Source organism: Pimephales promelas, chromosome 8, assembly GCF_988280905.1.
Source record: "Pimephales promelas chromosome 8, fPimPro1.hap1.1, whole genome shotgun sequence".
Lineage (NCBI taxonomy): Eukaryota > Metazoa > Chordata > Actinopteri > Cypriniformes > Leuciscidae > Pimephales > Pimephales promelas.
The window spans coordinates 22,324,133-22,339,487 of NC_142776.1; the positions used below are offsets into that span (position 1 = coordinate 22,324,133).

The 15,355-nt window shown below is 39.0% G+C and overlaps 1 protein-coding gene across 1 annotated transcript; it reads right to left on the reverse strand.

Annotated features, from left to right (window-relative positions):
* Positions 1-768: 768 nt before the first annotated feature.
* On the reverse strand, positions 769-11,316 carry zbtb11 (zinc finger and BTB domain containing 11). The gene is made up of 10 exons (XM_039691631.2): positions 10,806-11,316; positions 9,991-10,208; positions 9,655-9,886; positions 5,923-6,938; positions 5,129-5,428; positions 4,642-5,038; positions 3,739-3,856; positions 3,463-3,621; positions 3,090-3,265; positions 769-1,885 (listed from the first exon to the last, which is right to left on the reverse strand). The coding sequence occupies exons 1-10, from the start codon at positions 11,113-11,115 to the stop codon at positions 1,368-1,370; spliced, it is 3,444 nt and encodes a 1,147-aa protein (XP_039547565.2). The 5' UTR covers positions 11,116-11,316; the 3' UTR covers positions 769-1,367.
* Positions 11,317-15,355: the final 4,039 nt, after the last annotated feature.

Genomic DNA, 15,355 nt, shown 5'->3' on the forward strand with positions numbered 1-15,355 from the left:
GCTACTCTTGGGAATTTACTTTTGGGGCTTGTCACCGACTGTAATAAAAAATAAATTCAAATATCTAATCCTAATTAGAACCATAGTAATCATTTAATTGTGGCATTGGTTAACCAATTGTAGTAACCAACCTCTTACCATAAAAAGTTGTGATTTTTTTTTATAAAATATATTTTTAGATGTAAAAAGTATGAATTAGCTTGTTTTATATTTCAAATTATTAACACTGGATTATATATATTAAAATTGAAACAAATTTGTTAACATCATCTCATACATCTTCATCATCATCTCCCAACACTCAACTGTGTTATTTGTATAGAGTAACAAAGATAGCTCCAGTTAGTACATTAACATTCTAATGACAGACAATTAAAATGATTGAACTCAGACTGAAGTTCAGGCCATAGTATTTACTTGTAAATTAAAAAAAATTAATAAAATCAGAGTGCAAAGTTAAAACCATGTCTGACTAAAGCAATATTACTATAGCTTCTAATGCAATGTTGCATGTTAAGAAAAGTGGTAACCAGAACACATTTAGAAACTTGAACTAAAATACCAATAGATTTAATCTCAATATGAAGCATCCACACATATTCTAACAATTCTAATAATAGTACATTTTTACAAGGGCAGATCTCACCAATCTTGGGATGCTCATACTCGTGGTGCATACGGACTTTACACATTTTCATTTTCACTTCCATGACAGAGAAAAAATGAAAAAAAAAGAGAAAAGAGAAAAGAAATAGAGCACATGGTGAATCCCTGTAGACAGAGTTTTTTTATTTGGTTGTCATTTCTGCTGCTATATACACAGTACTCGGCTGAGACCGAGAGGCACCGCATTACCACAGACAGAACCTATGGCCCTTTTGCTAAGACTGTTAGAGCTTATATATATATATATTATGTACAAATTATCAAAGAGAAAGAAAAACAAAGCCTTAATAATAAGAAAAACGTAACCTAGTTCCAAAAAAAGTCAAACATTTATTCTGGGATCTATCTGCTTGTTGTATGCTTGATAATAACTATTACAATGCAAATTATTCTGTTTATGTACAAGTGTATACAGAAGCTTACATATCATGTAAATCAAGCATATTCACACATACACAGCATGCACTGACTCTCACACTCACACATACACAGACAGACACCTGTAAGAAGGGGGATGTCAGCAAACTCGAGAGTCTTTTAAGCTTATTTTAATTTACATTTTACATCAAAAATAAATGAGCACTTTTTACATCATCACACAAGGTGCATTTGACAACACAAAAGAATAAGCCTGCCCTTATTCATATTCCTTTTACTGCCAAGTCACTATGATGCAGTCGACAGATCTGAGAAATTGTGTCTCATTCCACCTCTGCCACATGGGCCACCTCCACTTCCATGGTCTGGATGATCTCTGGTGCATCTTCCACCTTGACTGTAGCTTGCTGTGCCAGGACGTAGTTCACCACCTGCATTATACTCTGATCGGACAACGTGGCCACGGAGCCGTCACTCACAGCCTGCACGGCCTCCACGGTTTCCTCAGTGATGAGCACGGTCTCTATCTCCTCTGTGGCAGGAGGCTGTGGAGGCTGGAGTTCAGGGGGCAGCTCAGAGCTGAGGATGCTGACGGCGTGCTCCACCTGCGTGCCCTGGTTGTGGAACTGCAGAGTGTCCTTCTCCAGCATGATCTTGCCGGGCAACTGATCTCCGTGGAACTTGGTTATGTGCTTCCGTAGTGTTCTGGCGTCTATGTGGGCCTCCTGGCACAACGGGCACACGTAAGGGCGCTCGCCTGTGTGAGTGCGAACGTGCCGCTTCAGTGAACGAGCATCAGCCCATGCGACGCCACAGGTCAGACACTCAAAGGGCTTCACTCCTGAAAAAAAAAAAAAAAGACCAGCATGACATCTGTTTTACTCAGCTATTTATATGCAGTTGCCTGTAAAACCAAATACAAGCATGAAAATGTGTAGGATGTCTTTTAGGCTGAACATATCAACAAGACTGACATGCAGCACCACCTACAGCCACATTGCAGATGTGCAGATTAGAGAAATCTTTTCAAAACTGAGCCTATACCATGATGGTAGTTGAACAAACCGGATTAAAGGGTTACAGGATTCATTTCAAGTTGACAAAACTATACCAATTCAATCAGGAGTAGAATCTTGAGTTCACCTAAACCGGCTTAATGGTATAGGCTACAGGTTTCACAGATAACGCTTAGATTATTTACTTAGGACATTTTAGTGGCTTTTAGTGCTTTTGAAGAAAACATTGGTGTGCATCTTGAGACACAAAAATGGCACTGATTTTAAGATACGTTAGCGCAAGTTGCTTTCAATTTCAAAGTCTGGGACTATAGGCTTGTTTTTGTTTTTTGACAAAAATAAATTTGTTATAAAAGAAGAATCCTTTTTTATCTTCCTGAAGTAGCTATGCATGCACACACACACGGATATATAAGTATGTATGTGTGTATGTCACAGCGTGACATATTAGTATTACAAATAGTGGAGAAATGAATGTTATATTTGTGGTGGGGAACTAAGAAAACCAATGAAGTCATGCTTCATTATGCCACGCCCCTTCCCGCACCCAAAACAAGGCTTCTGTGGATGAGAGTCTGAAACAAGAACTGGTGAGATGCTGTCCTGATCCACTTCACAGACAACGAGTGGAAGGAGAATTTTAGAATGACACGACAGTCATTTATGACACAACTACAAGAGCTCGTTCCTCCCATCATACGTCTCTACGTTTCAGTTTTAAATCAGATGCATGTCCTCTCAATCAGATTAGAAAAGATTTAAACCCCTCTCACAGTCCGAATGAAATTTTATTCGGATTTGGGTAATTCATTCCGACTTACATGTGACTATTTTATTCCGACTGTGCTAATAATCTGATCACAATGAGATTATTAGGGTCCATGTAATCGCAGCTATCGATAAAGTCATACTGTTGCCAGAGTTATTGTGGTGAAACTACATTTCTGTTTTGGGTGAAACAGTTCCTGAATCTGCATATAAATGATTTATTATCACTCTAGGTGTTTTTATGTACGAGTCTCCACTAACCCTGGTGATTATTCATGTGGCGGCGGTACTCTCTGAGCTGTGTGAACTTCCTCCCACAGTGTTCACACTCTCTCTCCAAGTTCTGCTTCACTCTGCCCTTCTTTCCATGAGTGGCTTTCTTGACATGCCGTCTGAAAAGCGCCTTCTCAAAGAACTCCTTCCCACACACATTACACCTGCCAAAAGGTCAAAACACACAATATAGTTCACCGTCTACTTCTAACAAGTGCTTGAGCCACAGAGTACAGATATCATATAATAGATTAATATAATTACTATAACAGGCCCTTTTTGCAGTGTAGAAACTAGATCAGAGATATTTGTTGAGCAATTTTTTAAATACGTTTCTTCAAAAAGCACAAAAAACCCTCACCTGAAGGGCTCTGCAACAGTGTGCGATTTGACGTGCGAGTACCAGTCTTTCTTCCAGCTGTAACATTTCCCACAGACCTGACACTGGAAGGGCTTTAGGCCTAAGTGCTTATTCATGTGCTGCTGCAGGTCTTTCGCTTCAAAGAAACTCTTATCACAGCTATAATGAAAGAACAAAAGGTGTCAAACCATTATGTGGGAAGATACGTGAATAAAAGTTTAATCAGGGGTTCACAGAAAGCAGTTGTGTGCATGCATCGAGGGAAAAGGCACTCACTGAGTACAGTGGAATGAGCGGACATCAGGTTTGGGTTGATGTTTCTTGAGGTGTTTGCTCAGTCCGGATGCACGGTGAAAAGATGCTCCACAGGTTGTGCATAAGTACTTTGATTCACCTGTCAAACAAACTGCTATTATGGACTGTTCATTTAGCACTATCATAATGTTAATGACAACATTAATACTAAAACAGTAAATATTTGCTTAGAGAATTTACAATAGTCAAAAAAAGAAGTGGATCAAAACCTTTTATCAAAGTTATACATTATCTTAGGACAACTTTGATTACTTTTTTTTATATACTTCAAATGTTGACTACTGAATCCACTAATTCGATTCATACTATCAAAACCACACAGACCAGTAATTGGACCAAATGAAAGTGTTTATGCTGGAATCTAGATTTAGTAGACTTTTACAAAAAAAAAAATATGTAAAAAATATATATCTTACTATAAGAACATTTATTATATATATATATATATATATATGGTAAATGGACAGCATTTATATAGCATGCAATGTATATAGCAAATAAATAAATAGCAGAATTTTCTCTCTCTCTCTCTCTCTCTCTCTCTCTCTCTCTATATATATATATATAGCAGAATTTTCTAAAGCAACTTGAGCTTTGGATTTGATATCTGTACTTGTGTGGCTAGACCATATTTTACCACCAGACATTAGTCCAAATTACCAACTTTTTTCCTAGTAAAACATTATTCTTTAAACGCTATTTCTGTAACACAGGCGGTTATCAATTATTACATCAGAAAATAATTTTATAATGCAAATGCTTCATCATAACTCCTATAGTTAATACTAATCACATAATACCAGTTTAAATGCCTGCATATTTAAGGATTCGTCTTGGCCTGGCACAAGCAAAATGTGTGTGTACCTGTGTGAATGCTTGTATGCTCCTCTAGGCTTCTTTTGGTGACAAAAGACTTTTCACACACAGTGCACTGAAATCTCTTGAGGGAGTCGTGCAGCGCCCTGTGCATCTTCAGGCTGTGCTTGGTGGCAAAGCTTTTCCCACAAACCTTACAGGTGTGCGGCCTCACCCCTGTATGGTTCAGCATGTGAATGCGGAGGGAGTACAATTTGGGCAGAGTCTTGCCACAGATATCGCACACAAACTCCCGTTTGGTGCGGTACTTCGCCTGTTCTTCGGACCCCTGAGAATCTTCTGTGGCAATGGCCCGTGTCATGCTGACTCTCTGACTCTTCTGATGCTTGTGACGGGCCAAATGTGCACGGAGTGAGGCTGCGTACTGGAACTCCTTATTACAAATCTGCGAGGACAAAAGAAAGGTAAGGAAAAATAACCAAAATGCATAAAGATCAGGCAAGAATTCCTTTTTATTTAGCCCAAGGATACATACACTGCACTTGAAGCTGCGAGCCTTCTCATGTTTCAGAGCGTGCATGATGAGGGCGTACCGCCTCTGGAACACCATGCCACACTCATTACACGCATGTTCACCTTCCACAACATCTCCTGGGTCTCCCGGCAGTGTGCCCTCCTCCTCCAGAGTCTCTGGCTGGTCGACAACAGGCTCCAGTTCCTCTGCTAAAGGTGCTACGCCATCAGGAGCAGCCTCTGTGTTTGACTCTGAAATCTCATCAGGATTTTTCTTCACAGACTGAACCGGTCGACCTCTCCTGGCAAGTCTCTGAGGTGTCTGGGGATACAGTACGATTTTAATAAGACAATCAGGGTGAATTTTATTTTGTATCCAATCGTTGGCTCATTGAACAATTACAGCATATTGGCTGTCAATGACAAATAATAGTGTGCATGATTTTTTTAAAATCTAGTTTAAAATGCATGTGCCAACATTTTGGCTGTACTCTTCCATTTTTAATGTATTCATGCTGATTTTATGGGATTTTGAAAAATATTTATACCATTTTTAAGTAAGGTTTACATTTGTGGTGTAAATGTAATGTGTAAAAAGTACTAACATTTTACTTCTATGAACATGATATCAAGAAACCAATACATGCTTCACACAAGGGTGCATCAAGGCCACATAGTAGGCACACTTTTGAGCCAGATGGGCGACCCTGTGGTGGGTGGGCCTTACAAATGTGCCATGTTCAAAAGGGCATCATCTGGGACAAGGCCATCGTCACATTTACAGATGAATTATGTGGAGTGAATGGGAGTGCCTACCTTTGCAGGGGGTGAGGTGCTTCTCTCTTCCTCCTCGGTCTCAAGCCCCATATGAAGACGAATGTACCCTCCTTCTTTCACGGATCGTTTTCTGAGGTATCTCTTGTTGGGATCTTTGCATTCCTCTTCTTTTCTCTCTTCATCTGCACCGGATCCATCCTCAACCCCCTCCATCTCTATGGGCTCCTCCTCTGAAGGAAGAGGTGGTGGTGGTTCCGGCTGCTTCACTTTAGGGGGTCTTCCTGGCCTCCTCCTGACCGGAGCAGGGGCTGGCTGTGGTGCTGCTGCGGCCGGCTCAGGTTGGCATGTGGGCTCAGTAGCTTGGGGCTCATCCTGCACAGCAGGTGGCGCTGCCGCTGCTAGATGCACAATATCAGAAGCCTCCAATTTGCCAGGATCCACACTAATTAGATAGGCTCCCGTTTGAATACACTCTGCAACAGGAGTGTCACCAACCAGTGGCTCCTCTACAGACCAACAAGCCTGTACTACAGCCAGGGACTCACCTGAACCCGCTTGCCCGGAGTGAGTGACCAAAGTCATGGTCTCACCTTCCTCTGTCTGGCCGCTGTGAGCCACCATGGCGAGAGACTCAGCTGAGCCAGCCTGTCCACTATGAGTAACTACAGTCATTGTTTCGCCATCGATGGTCGCGCCAGCAAGCAAAGCCAGCGATTCAGCTGTCCCGATTTCACTTGCAAGTACAGCTAGAGACTGTCCTGCTTCAGGTGTGTCATCACTCTGCATAGTTACCACATAAGTTTCGGAAGCGGTGGGTGTGACTGGCTGAGGGGGCGCAGGCGGGCTGGCCACCACAGTGTGGATGTCTCCTCTCTGATAGACCATCAGCTTCTGTTCTTCTACTTTCTTATGCACAGATTCACAGATCTGAAGCACTTCAGCCATCAGTAAGTGCCGTGCCAGTGTGGCTACCTCTGCCATCACACAAAAGTTAAAGGTCAGATTGGAGGTGTAGGCAAAATCCATTAAGGGAAGAAAACTGGCCTTGCTGAAGCCTGGTAGGTAAAACAACACAAAAGAAACCATTACGATTTGAATAAATAAAATATGCATATATATTCAGTCAATACATCATCAATCCTTCTTCCAAAACATGTTTTTGTCTTATCCTGATTGACTATAATAAGTGTTTATAGTTAACCAACTTGACATGGTTGTTAAGGAAAATTGCATGCATGTGTTTTGAAATACGATGTTTTGAGTAAATGCGATGCCGAGATTACGTTTTTATTTCTCAACAGGCAAGTAAGTTATTTATTAAACAGATAAATTGCCATTCGCAGAGTTCATTGTAAAAGGTGATATTCATCCGCAGTCACACAGAGCCGAAGCACAAACAAAAACAATGTTCTTCAAGTTACAAACTAGTAGGAAGCTGCCTATCTAGGCAACAGTTTAGACATTAGCGCTTGACTGAAATATATTTTTTTGATTCTAAATATATCTTATCTTAGAGAGTATTATCTTAGAGAGCAAGGTGGGTGATGGATGATATAAAGCCGAAATATATAATATCATATAATTTAATTTAAGGATAGTAAATTACACACGTGCTTCAATCAAATGCATTTCATTTTACATAATTTTCTAAATTTAGAAAATAAATTGAAGATCAATTAATACAAAAAAAAAAAGATTTATACTTTAGACAGCAACTTATTATTTATATAACCATCATTACAGTATTTTTCACAAATAAAAAAATGGTTAAAACAAGGAATAAATAATACAAAGGATTTGGTATTTGATCTGGATTCAACAGAGGATTTGTTATTATCTGTGAGGTTTATGGAATTAAAAACTTTTTTATATTATTAGATATTAAAATAACTTATTTAAATGATATGAATGAGTATTTGCTGATTTCTAGCTGTATTTGTTTAACAGTTCTGTAAAATAATTTATTTGCTATGACAGGCGATATATGATATATATATATATATATATATATTATTATTATTTGCATTTATTGTTAATTACTAAAAAGAATTTGCAAGAATTTATGGTGTTTTTTTATTTTGGGAGTATTTTTGAATGTATTTACTTTAAGTTTTTTTTTTTAATTTTTAACTACATTAAAATATCATTCCAATACGTATTTAGAGCTAAAGATGAAGTGACTTTGCTGTCACCTGATGTCTTATTTTGGCTTATTTTAGAATGCTCTAAATTACAGTTTTTTCCCATTCATTTCTATGGGTGCCCATTTTTGACCCAAATACAAGATTGAGGATTTTTTTTTCACCCACTTAACATTGTAGAATTGAGTCAAAAAAATTGTGTGTTCAGGGGGAAAACTTAGGAAAAGTAGCCAAGTCTTGTACCACTCAGATCAAGGGAAGTATTTTTAAAAAAATAAATCAAAACTACTTTTAAGGTTACATTTTGGTTTGGATGCTGTCTATGGAGACAGGACTGTGAAAATAGCCCACTAGGGTTTGGGACAGAGAATAAAATGAAACCTCAATAAATTGTTCATGTTTTTAGGGGTGGCACGGTACATGAAAAAACACCCGAACCGTTCGGTTCGCTTGTCTCGGTTCGGAGCGTGTGTGCGTCTCACGGTTCGACGCATGCGCAATGTAACCTCGTGCCCGTATGTGACGTGTGTTTTCTTTTCGCGCGACATAAACTTGTTCGACGTGGACCGGCGCTGCACAGAGCGACCGGTGAATAACATCAATCTAGCGTGAGTCGGCTCCGTATGCATTCATCACTTTCGCGGTATTTGATGTCATTACCGATCGCTCTGTGCAGCGCCGGTTCAAGTTAGTAAACAAGCCAGTAAAAGTGGAGTATGGAGCGCTGCAGGTCACGGCACGCGGAGAAATGGCAAGTGGGAGAGATGAGGGAGTTGGAGGATGCGCCAGCGTCGTATAAGTCTATGGTATAAGTCCAGTGTGTGGGAACATTTTGGATTTCATGTTATGATATTTTAATTTAACTACAGTGGCACTTTATGTATAGATAAGAGCTTCAGTCATACGTTTCCAAACCCTGCACTTTAATTTTAAGTTGAAAAAAGTACCCTCACATTTTGGGAATAGAAGCATTGTTGATAGTACTGTTTTTGTGTTGAGGTTGAACTTAAATTTCACTTTATGTTTATGGCCTTTGCTATAGCTAAATTATCTATAGGCAATGAGGTTTCATGTATATTGACATTTAAAAGACAGTGTTTTAAGAGTTCCTCTCTTTTTCTTTTAAAAGATAGAATTTTGGTAAGAGCTACAAAAGTTAGCAGTTGATACATGAAAGTTAATTTCTTTGTGTAAATAAGATTTATGTGATAAAAATGCACAAGTTCTTGTAGAGATAGTGATACACATTCTCCTTTTTTTTGCCAAATAAACAAAAAGCATGTCAATTTCTTCTCTCTTGCTGTATCTAAATCTCACCTAGCTTTCCTCTGAGATAGTCCAAAAATGTGCTTAAAGTTAAAGAGTCAAATTCAGTTTGTGCATGATTGCATGAATATAATATATATATATATATTAATACTGTATCCTAAAGTGTGGATAATTAAGCTATATATCACATGCTGAAGTACATTTCTGGAGTGTTAAAGATTAAAAGAAAAAATAACAAGAACCGTACAGAACCGAAAACCGTGACCCTAAAACCGTGATACAAACCGAACCGTGGGTTTTGTGAACCGTGCCACCCCTATGTTTCATCATTTCAATCAACAGCATCCTGCATTCTTCTCACCAGAGAGGTCAACGACAGCTTCATGACTGGTCACAGCACCCTTTTCCACAAAGAGCTCGTAGAAATAATCACTGCAGGAGGCCAGTACAGCTTTATGTGCCCGATGCTCCTCACCCTCAATGATCAGGGTGATATCACAAAACTCATTTCTCAGTCGCTGCTGGTTCAACCTGTCCAGCATCGTCTGCCCATGCTTTGGTAAGAACTGCTTGACAACTCCCTTACTATCCACCTATAACCATGCATGAAAGAATATATCCATCAACTTATCTACAAATATATTTATAAATAATTGTATAGATATATTCAGTGACACAAATGGCATTCTGTACTTACAAACACCAGTTCGTGTTTATCAGCTGAATTGGACTGTTCCTCATCCAAATCATCATTTGCCTCATCATCCTCTTCCTCGCTGGCATAGACAGAGGTCTTTCGTCTAACTTGTCGGACAGCTTGTTTCGTGGCATCTTCAGCATTGCCTCTCCCCTTCTCCTGCTTGCTTTGGCAGTGACTGCACTCTTTTATGCAATCCTTCACTTGCTTCAGTACACCTGTGATAAGAAGACTAGGTTTAGGCTACATATAATAACAGAATTTGTCTCAAAGATCTTATTAATCTTGTTAAAGTCTTATTAATATCTAAACATACAAGGATTCTTAAAGTTGGCATTAAACAGAAGTTGCAATTTGTCCTTCCCTATTATGAAGTACATCTGAGTGAAACTGCAGCTTAAACAAGGAAATATGTACAAATGTATACAACTCTGTTAACAACTACAACATAAAAAAGTGACAAAAGTAAAAAATAAAGAAAATAAGAATAATATATATATATATATATATATATGGTGGGAGATGATTTTGTTTATCGGGAACTGTTTGGATTGTTTGATCATTGTGGTTTAGCCTGCTATGGCTGTTTGATGTAATGAGTGAGTTTGTCCATCCCTCGCGCCAGTAAACACGTCATAAAATATAATCTTTTCTATGATGTTTATTATTGACACTTATCCACTGTATCCAGCTGTAGCGTCCTTTCCTGTCACCTGCTGTGACAGACTAACAAGAAACATTTAAGCGATACCAGCTGTCACACAGCATCACAGAGTTGGAAAGCTTTGCGGTCATTAAAGTTGTGATTAGTGTACCTCTCCACCAGTATTTCTGGGAGATGATCTCCCATGTCTGCTGCTGGTTGAGGTGTTCCCCTCCGGACGTGATGTGCGCCTCAGTGATGAGTTCCTTCCGCCTCTCGGCCTGCAGCACCACTTCCAGCTCCGTGAATTCATCCAGACCTTTCTGTCGCCTCTGGTAATAAAGAATCCCATTGCGCACTATGTAACAAGTAGCTGCTTTTCGGATCTTTCTCTTGGTGTTGCCGTGCGTGCCCGGTGCGTAAGGCTCCCGTTCATCAGTCAAGTAGCGCTGGATGGCTAGATAACTCTCCTCGCTCGACATAACCCCGATTAATGACGCTCACTCAAAAAAAACAAGACACATCAGCCTTCGAGAGGTATTCTCGAGCGTAGAATTCAATAAGGTATTTTTTCAGCCCGTTTCCACTTCCGTATATAACATGGAAAAGTGTCGGCTGTGATATTTCTGAAATATTTTCCAAGGGGGAACGTCAGTTCTTGACCGTGTGGGGTGGACTTGCCTGAACAGACAAAATGGCTGCTGCACAACCGGATGTTGCGTTTGAAATGGCGGAAGCAGCACCGAGCACTTCACATGTAGGATTGTCTTGAAACCAGCTGATGGCGCTGTTCACCAGAAAATAATTTCACCAAACATTCTGCGTTTTACATACCTTTATTGTTGACCTTTATTGCATCGTATTAAATCATTGGCACTCTAAACATAGTGCATGATAAATATTTGGAGGAAATATATTATATACTCTAAGAAACACTATAATTTGGTTTTAATCATTAATCAATCAACACATATTCACTAACATTTGTTGTTTTCTTTATCTCTTATTTAAGTCCCTCATGCAGGCGACACACCTACTAAAGATAAAGCAAAAGTGTTGAAGGTAAATGCTATCAAAGGTACAAATAACAACTAGTTTGCAAAATACAAATTGTCTAATTATAGATGCTATTCACAATTGAAAAGCAATGTGTTATTTGTACTAGCATAGGAGTAAGGTAAAATGTAGTAGGCCAGTGGACGGTTGGCTATTTGCATTTGATGTAAATGCACATTGAATCTCAACCTACTGGTCTGTAATAATCTTACAGGTGGTTGCATTGATGTAATTAAAGAGCAAAGCTTTAATCACCCCCGGGCATTCATGATGGGTCTCTTTCCCTCCTAAGAAGAGCTGGAAACATGGGGCTGGATCGCCATTTGTTCACAATATATGATTTTTTTTAACTATTTATTTGAAAGGGCTACAGGGAAATTGCCAAGCAGCTTGGTGAAAAAAGGTCCACTTGTTGGAGCAATCATTAGAAAATGGAAGAAGCTAAACTGTCAATCTCCCTCAGACTGGGGCTCCATGCAAGATCTCACCTCGTGGGGTCTCAATGATCATAACAAAGTTGAGAAATCAGCCATTTTTAAATCAGACACTGTCAGAAAAGCCTCATGGGCTGCAAATGTGATGAAGATTGGACACTTAAAAAGATTTTTAAAAAGTTGGATAAGCCCCAAAAATGTTGCTTTAAAACTTTGAATAAAATATGTCTTTTAAGATACCTTATGTGGCCGCCTTTGGAGACACTGATATGAAAGCCATTTACGCTATGTGTGTGAAAGTGTGGCATCTTAACACACTGCAGAGTGTCAGTGAGTCCAAATAGATGGAGGTTCTGGGGCCAGGTGAATCCCCTAAAGGATGCCGGAGGTCCCTGTATAAGCTACCCATTGAGCTAAAGATTATAGCTGATTATAGCTAAAGACACAGAGCACACCTTGATCCAGAGGTAGGGGTGGGTTGTCCATTTTGCAGTGAGGATGACATTTGTTTTTAAAGTGTGAAAGACTTAAATCCTTATTTGGAATCTTAGAGTGGGTTCAAAAGTTAGGGGGAGTTTTTACGTCAGTATGGACCAACGTATATTAAAGTAGGAGGGAAGAACATGTTAAACTTTCTTTTGCAGGCAAAATTGGCGATATGGCTGTCAAGAAAACATCGCTTGATCGATGCTGGGTCAACTGATGTTGTGTCTGTTTTAAAAGGGTTATTAAAGTCCTGTATTGAAATTGAGTTTATATTATAAATTGGTCAATGATATGGAGAAATCATTGTATTGGTGATGTTGATGTTGAGTGTTTACTGTTCATTTTCTAAAGAGAAAAAAAACACCAGCAATAACATATGTAATGTATAATGTATAAGTAGGCTCATATGTTTTTTTTTCTGTTTTTTTTTTTTTATGAGGCTTTTCTGTATTTATTGATTGATTAAAGAAGACCTAAAAGTCAAACTATCTCTCTCTCTGCCTCTCTCTCTTTCTGCTTCTCTCTCTCTCACTCTCTCTCTGCCCCCCTGTCTCTCTCTCTGCTGGAACATCATCTGACAGAGATAACTGAAAAGCCTGCACCTCTATAGCCAGGCAACCAAAATGACTCATCACATACTCTTCTGTGAAGGCTTGGGTTGTTCACAGCATCAGTTTGTCCGCACAGCCGAGTCCATCCTTATCATTGATACATTCCTTCCACTGAGAAGACCCATTTAGTCCCCTGCACACTTCTGACCTGCTGCACTGATAAAGTCACTCTTCATAATGGCTGATACATGCACAATCACAGATGGAAAGCTGTTTGCTAGTAATCATGTACATTATAAGAGTCAATTTTAGAAAATAATATTAGGCTATGAATTCAAATGTCTATGAATATACAGTTCTTTTAATTTGTGGATTTTTTTCATGCCAATAAAGCTATCTGAATAGAGAGAGAGAGAGAGAGAGAGAGAGAGAGAGAGAGAGAGAGAGAGAGAGAGAGAGAGAGAGAGAGAGAGAGAGAGAGAGAGAGAGATCAGCTCATCCTTCTTGTCTTCCTGTTGTCTGCAGAAGGGGGGCGCTGTTATAGCGCATGCCAGGACCTACAGTCCGTCCTTGTTCAGGGATAAATTACCAAAAAAGGAAAATTCTGTCATGAATTACACACCCTCAAGTCTCTCCGAACAAATAATCCATAATAATCCATAAATAATCCAATCCATCTATCTACCTAGATGACCCTGCATAGCAACATCAGCAACGTAGCAACACTTCCATCCATATAGCAGCATAACCACCTAGCTATGGTACAAGCAACCGCCTAACAGTTTCTCTTTTAAACTGTTCAATCTAGTTTAAAAAGATAATTTTCCACCATTAATAGAAACAATGAAAAGTAATAGTAAACATAGTAGCCTATGCTGTAAAATTGTATAGGCTACACATGGATAGTGGGTAGTACATTCACTCAAAGTGAGCATTAATACAGTTTGATGTGGTGGTGGTTGAATGCTCTGCTAAAAACAATATTCGACTGATGCATACCTATCTAGCCTAAGTCAAGGTGTGTTACAATTTAAAATGACACTAATTTTATATTCTCTCTCTATCTCAATAACATTTACTTTTAATGCTTTGCGAAACATATGCACTGCAAAATATGACAAGACTATCTTTCACCACCAGCTTCTTGTTAAAGATGCATTTTCTCATTTTTTTTATTACCGTTTATTCAAAACAGGGCATAATTTCAGATTTTATGGACCTTGAAAGGTCATTCCAGTAATATACAGGTCTATGAAACAGACCAGCATCTTTGCTCTGGATTAATAATACCGCTGTGCTGACATAAACAGTCAAACCTGAAGTGCAAATACAGAGCAGAGATGAGCCTGAAGAAAAAGAACAGAACTGACTCTGAAACATGAGAGAGGGGAGGTAAAGAAAGAAAGAGAGCAGAAATGGCTCACTTGTGTCAGCACAGTGTGACGGCACCTGGAAGTCAACGCACAATGGATGTTCCCCAAATTCAGGGATTTGTTTTGTATTTAATATTCTGAGATTTGTGTATTAATACATATTGAATTGTGCGTAAAACACACACAAGGCCAAAGCAATCACAATAGTTAGGTGTAGTTGTAGTTGATCCCCTGTGTTTTCTCTTAAAGAACAGAGGGTTCTTTGTCAATCTGGCCCCAAATTAACAATAATTAGCAATAATTGAGAGCTGGGAACATTTTTGTCTGCCGTTCTCACACCCAATCTTTTGGAATGGAAAGTGATTCTGATGGTAAAAAAAAAAAAAGTGTGTAAAAAAAAAAAATTAAAGACTTTCTCCTATCAGCGTAATATCCTGGAGAAACTTAGTTGCTTTAGGTGAGCTTCACAGAAATTAAAGATTGCATCTTTAAATTAGCCAAAGCCAAAGCTTTTTTATTTGTTTGTCAAGTGAGGTGGCTTGCAATAATTACCGGGTATGTGACTAACACTTCCTTTCACTGGAATGAACTGGTTTTCTGAGATCAGACTTTTATGTTTCCTCAGCTTTAACACAATGTCAGCTTGACAATACAGGCATAAGAAGAGAAGAGCTGCATTAAACACAAAGACTGCACTGACAGGGATTTAGAAATGGGAAGAAGTACTTCATATTTCTAGAGTTGCAGTTTCATTGTAATAATGAAATATGCCTAGATGAAGGACAAAGTAGTAGAAGAAGGGAAGTAAAGGGAAACAAAGAA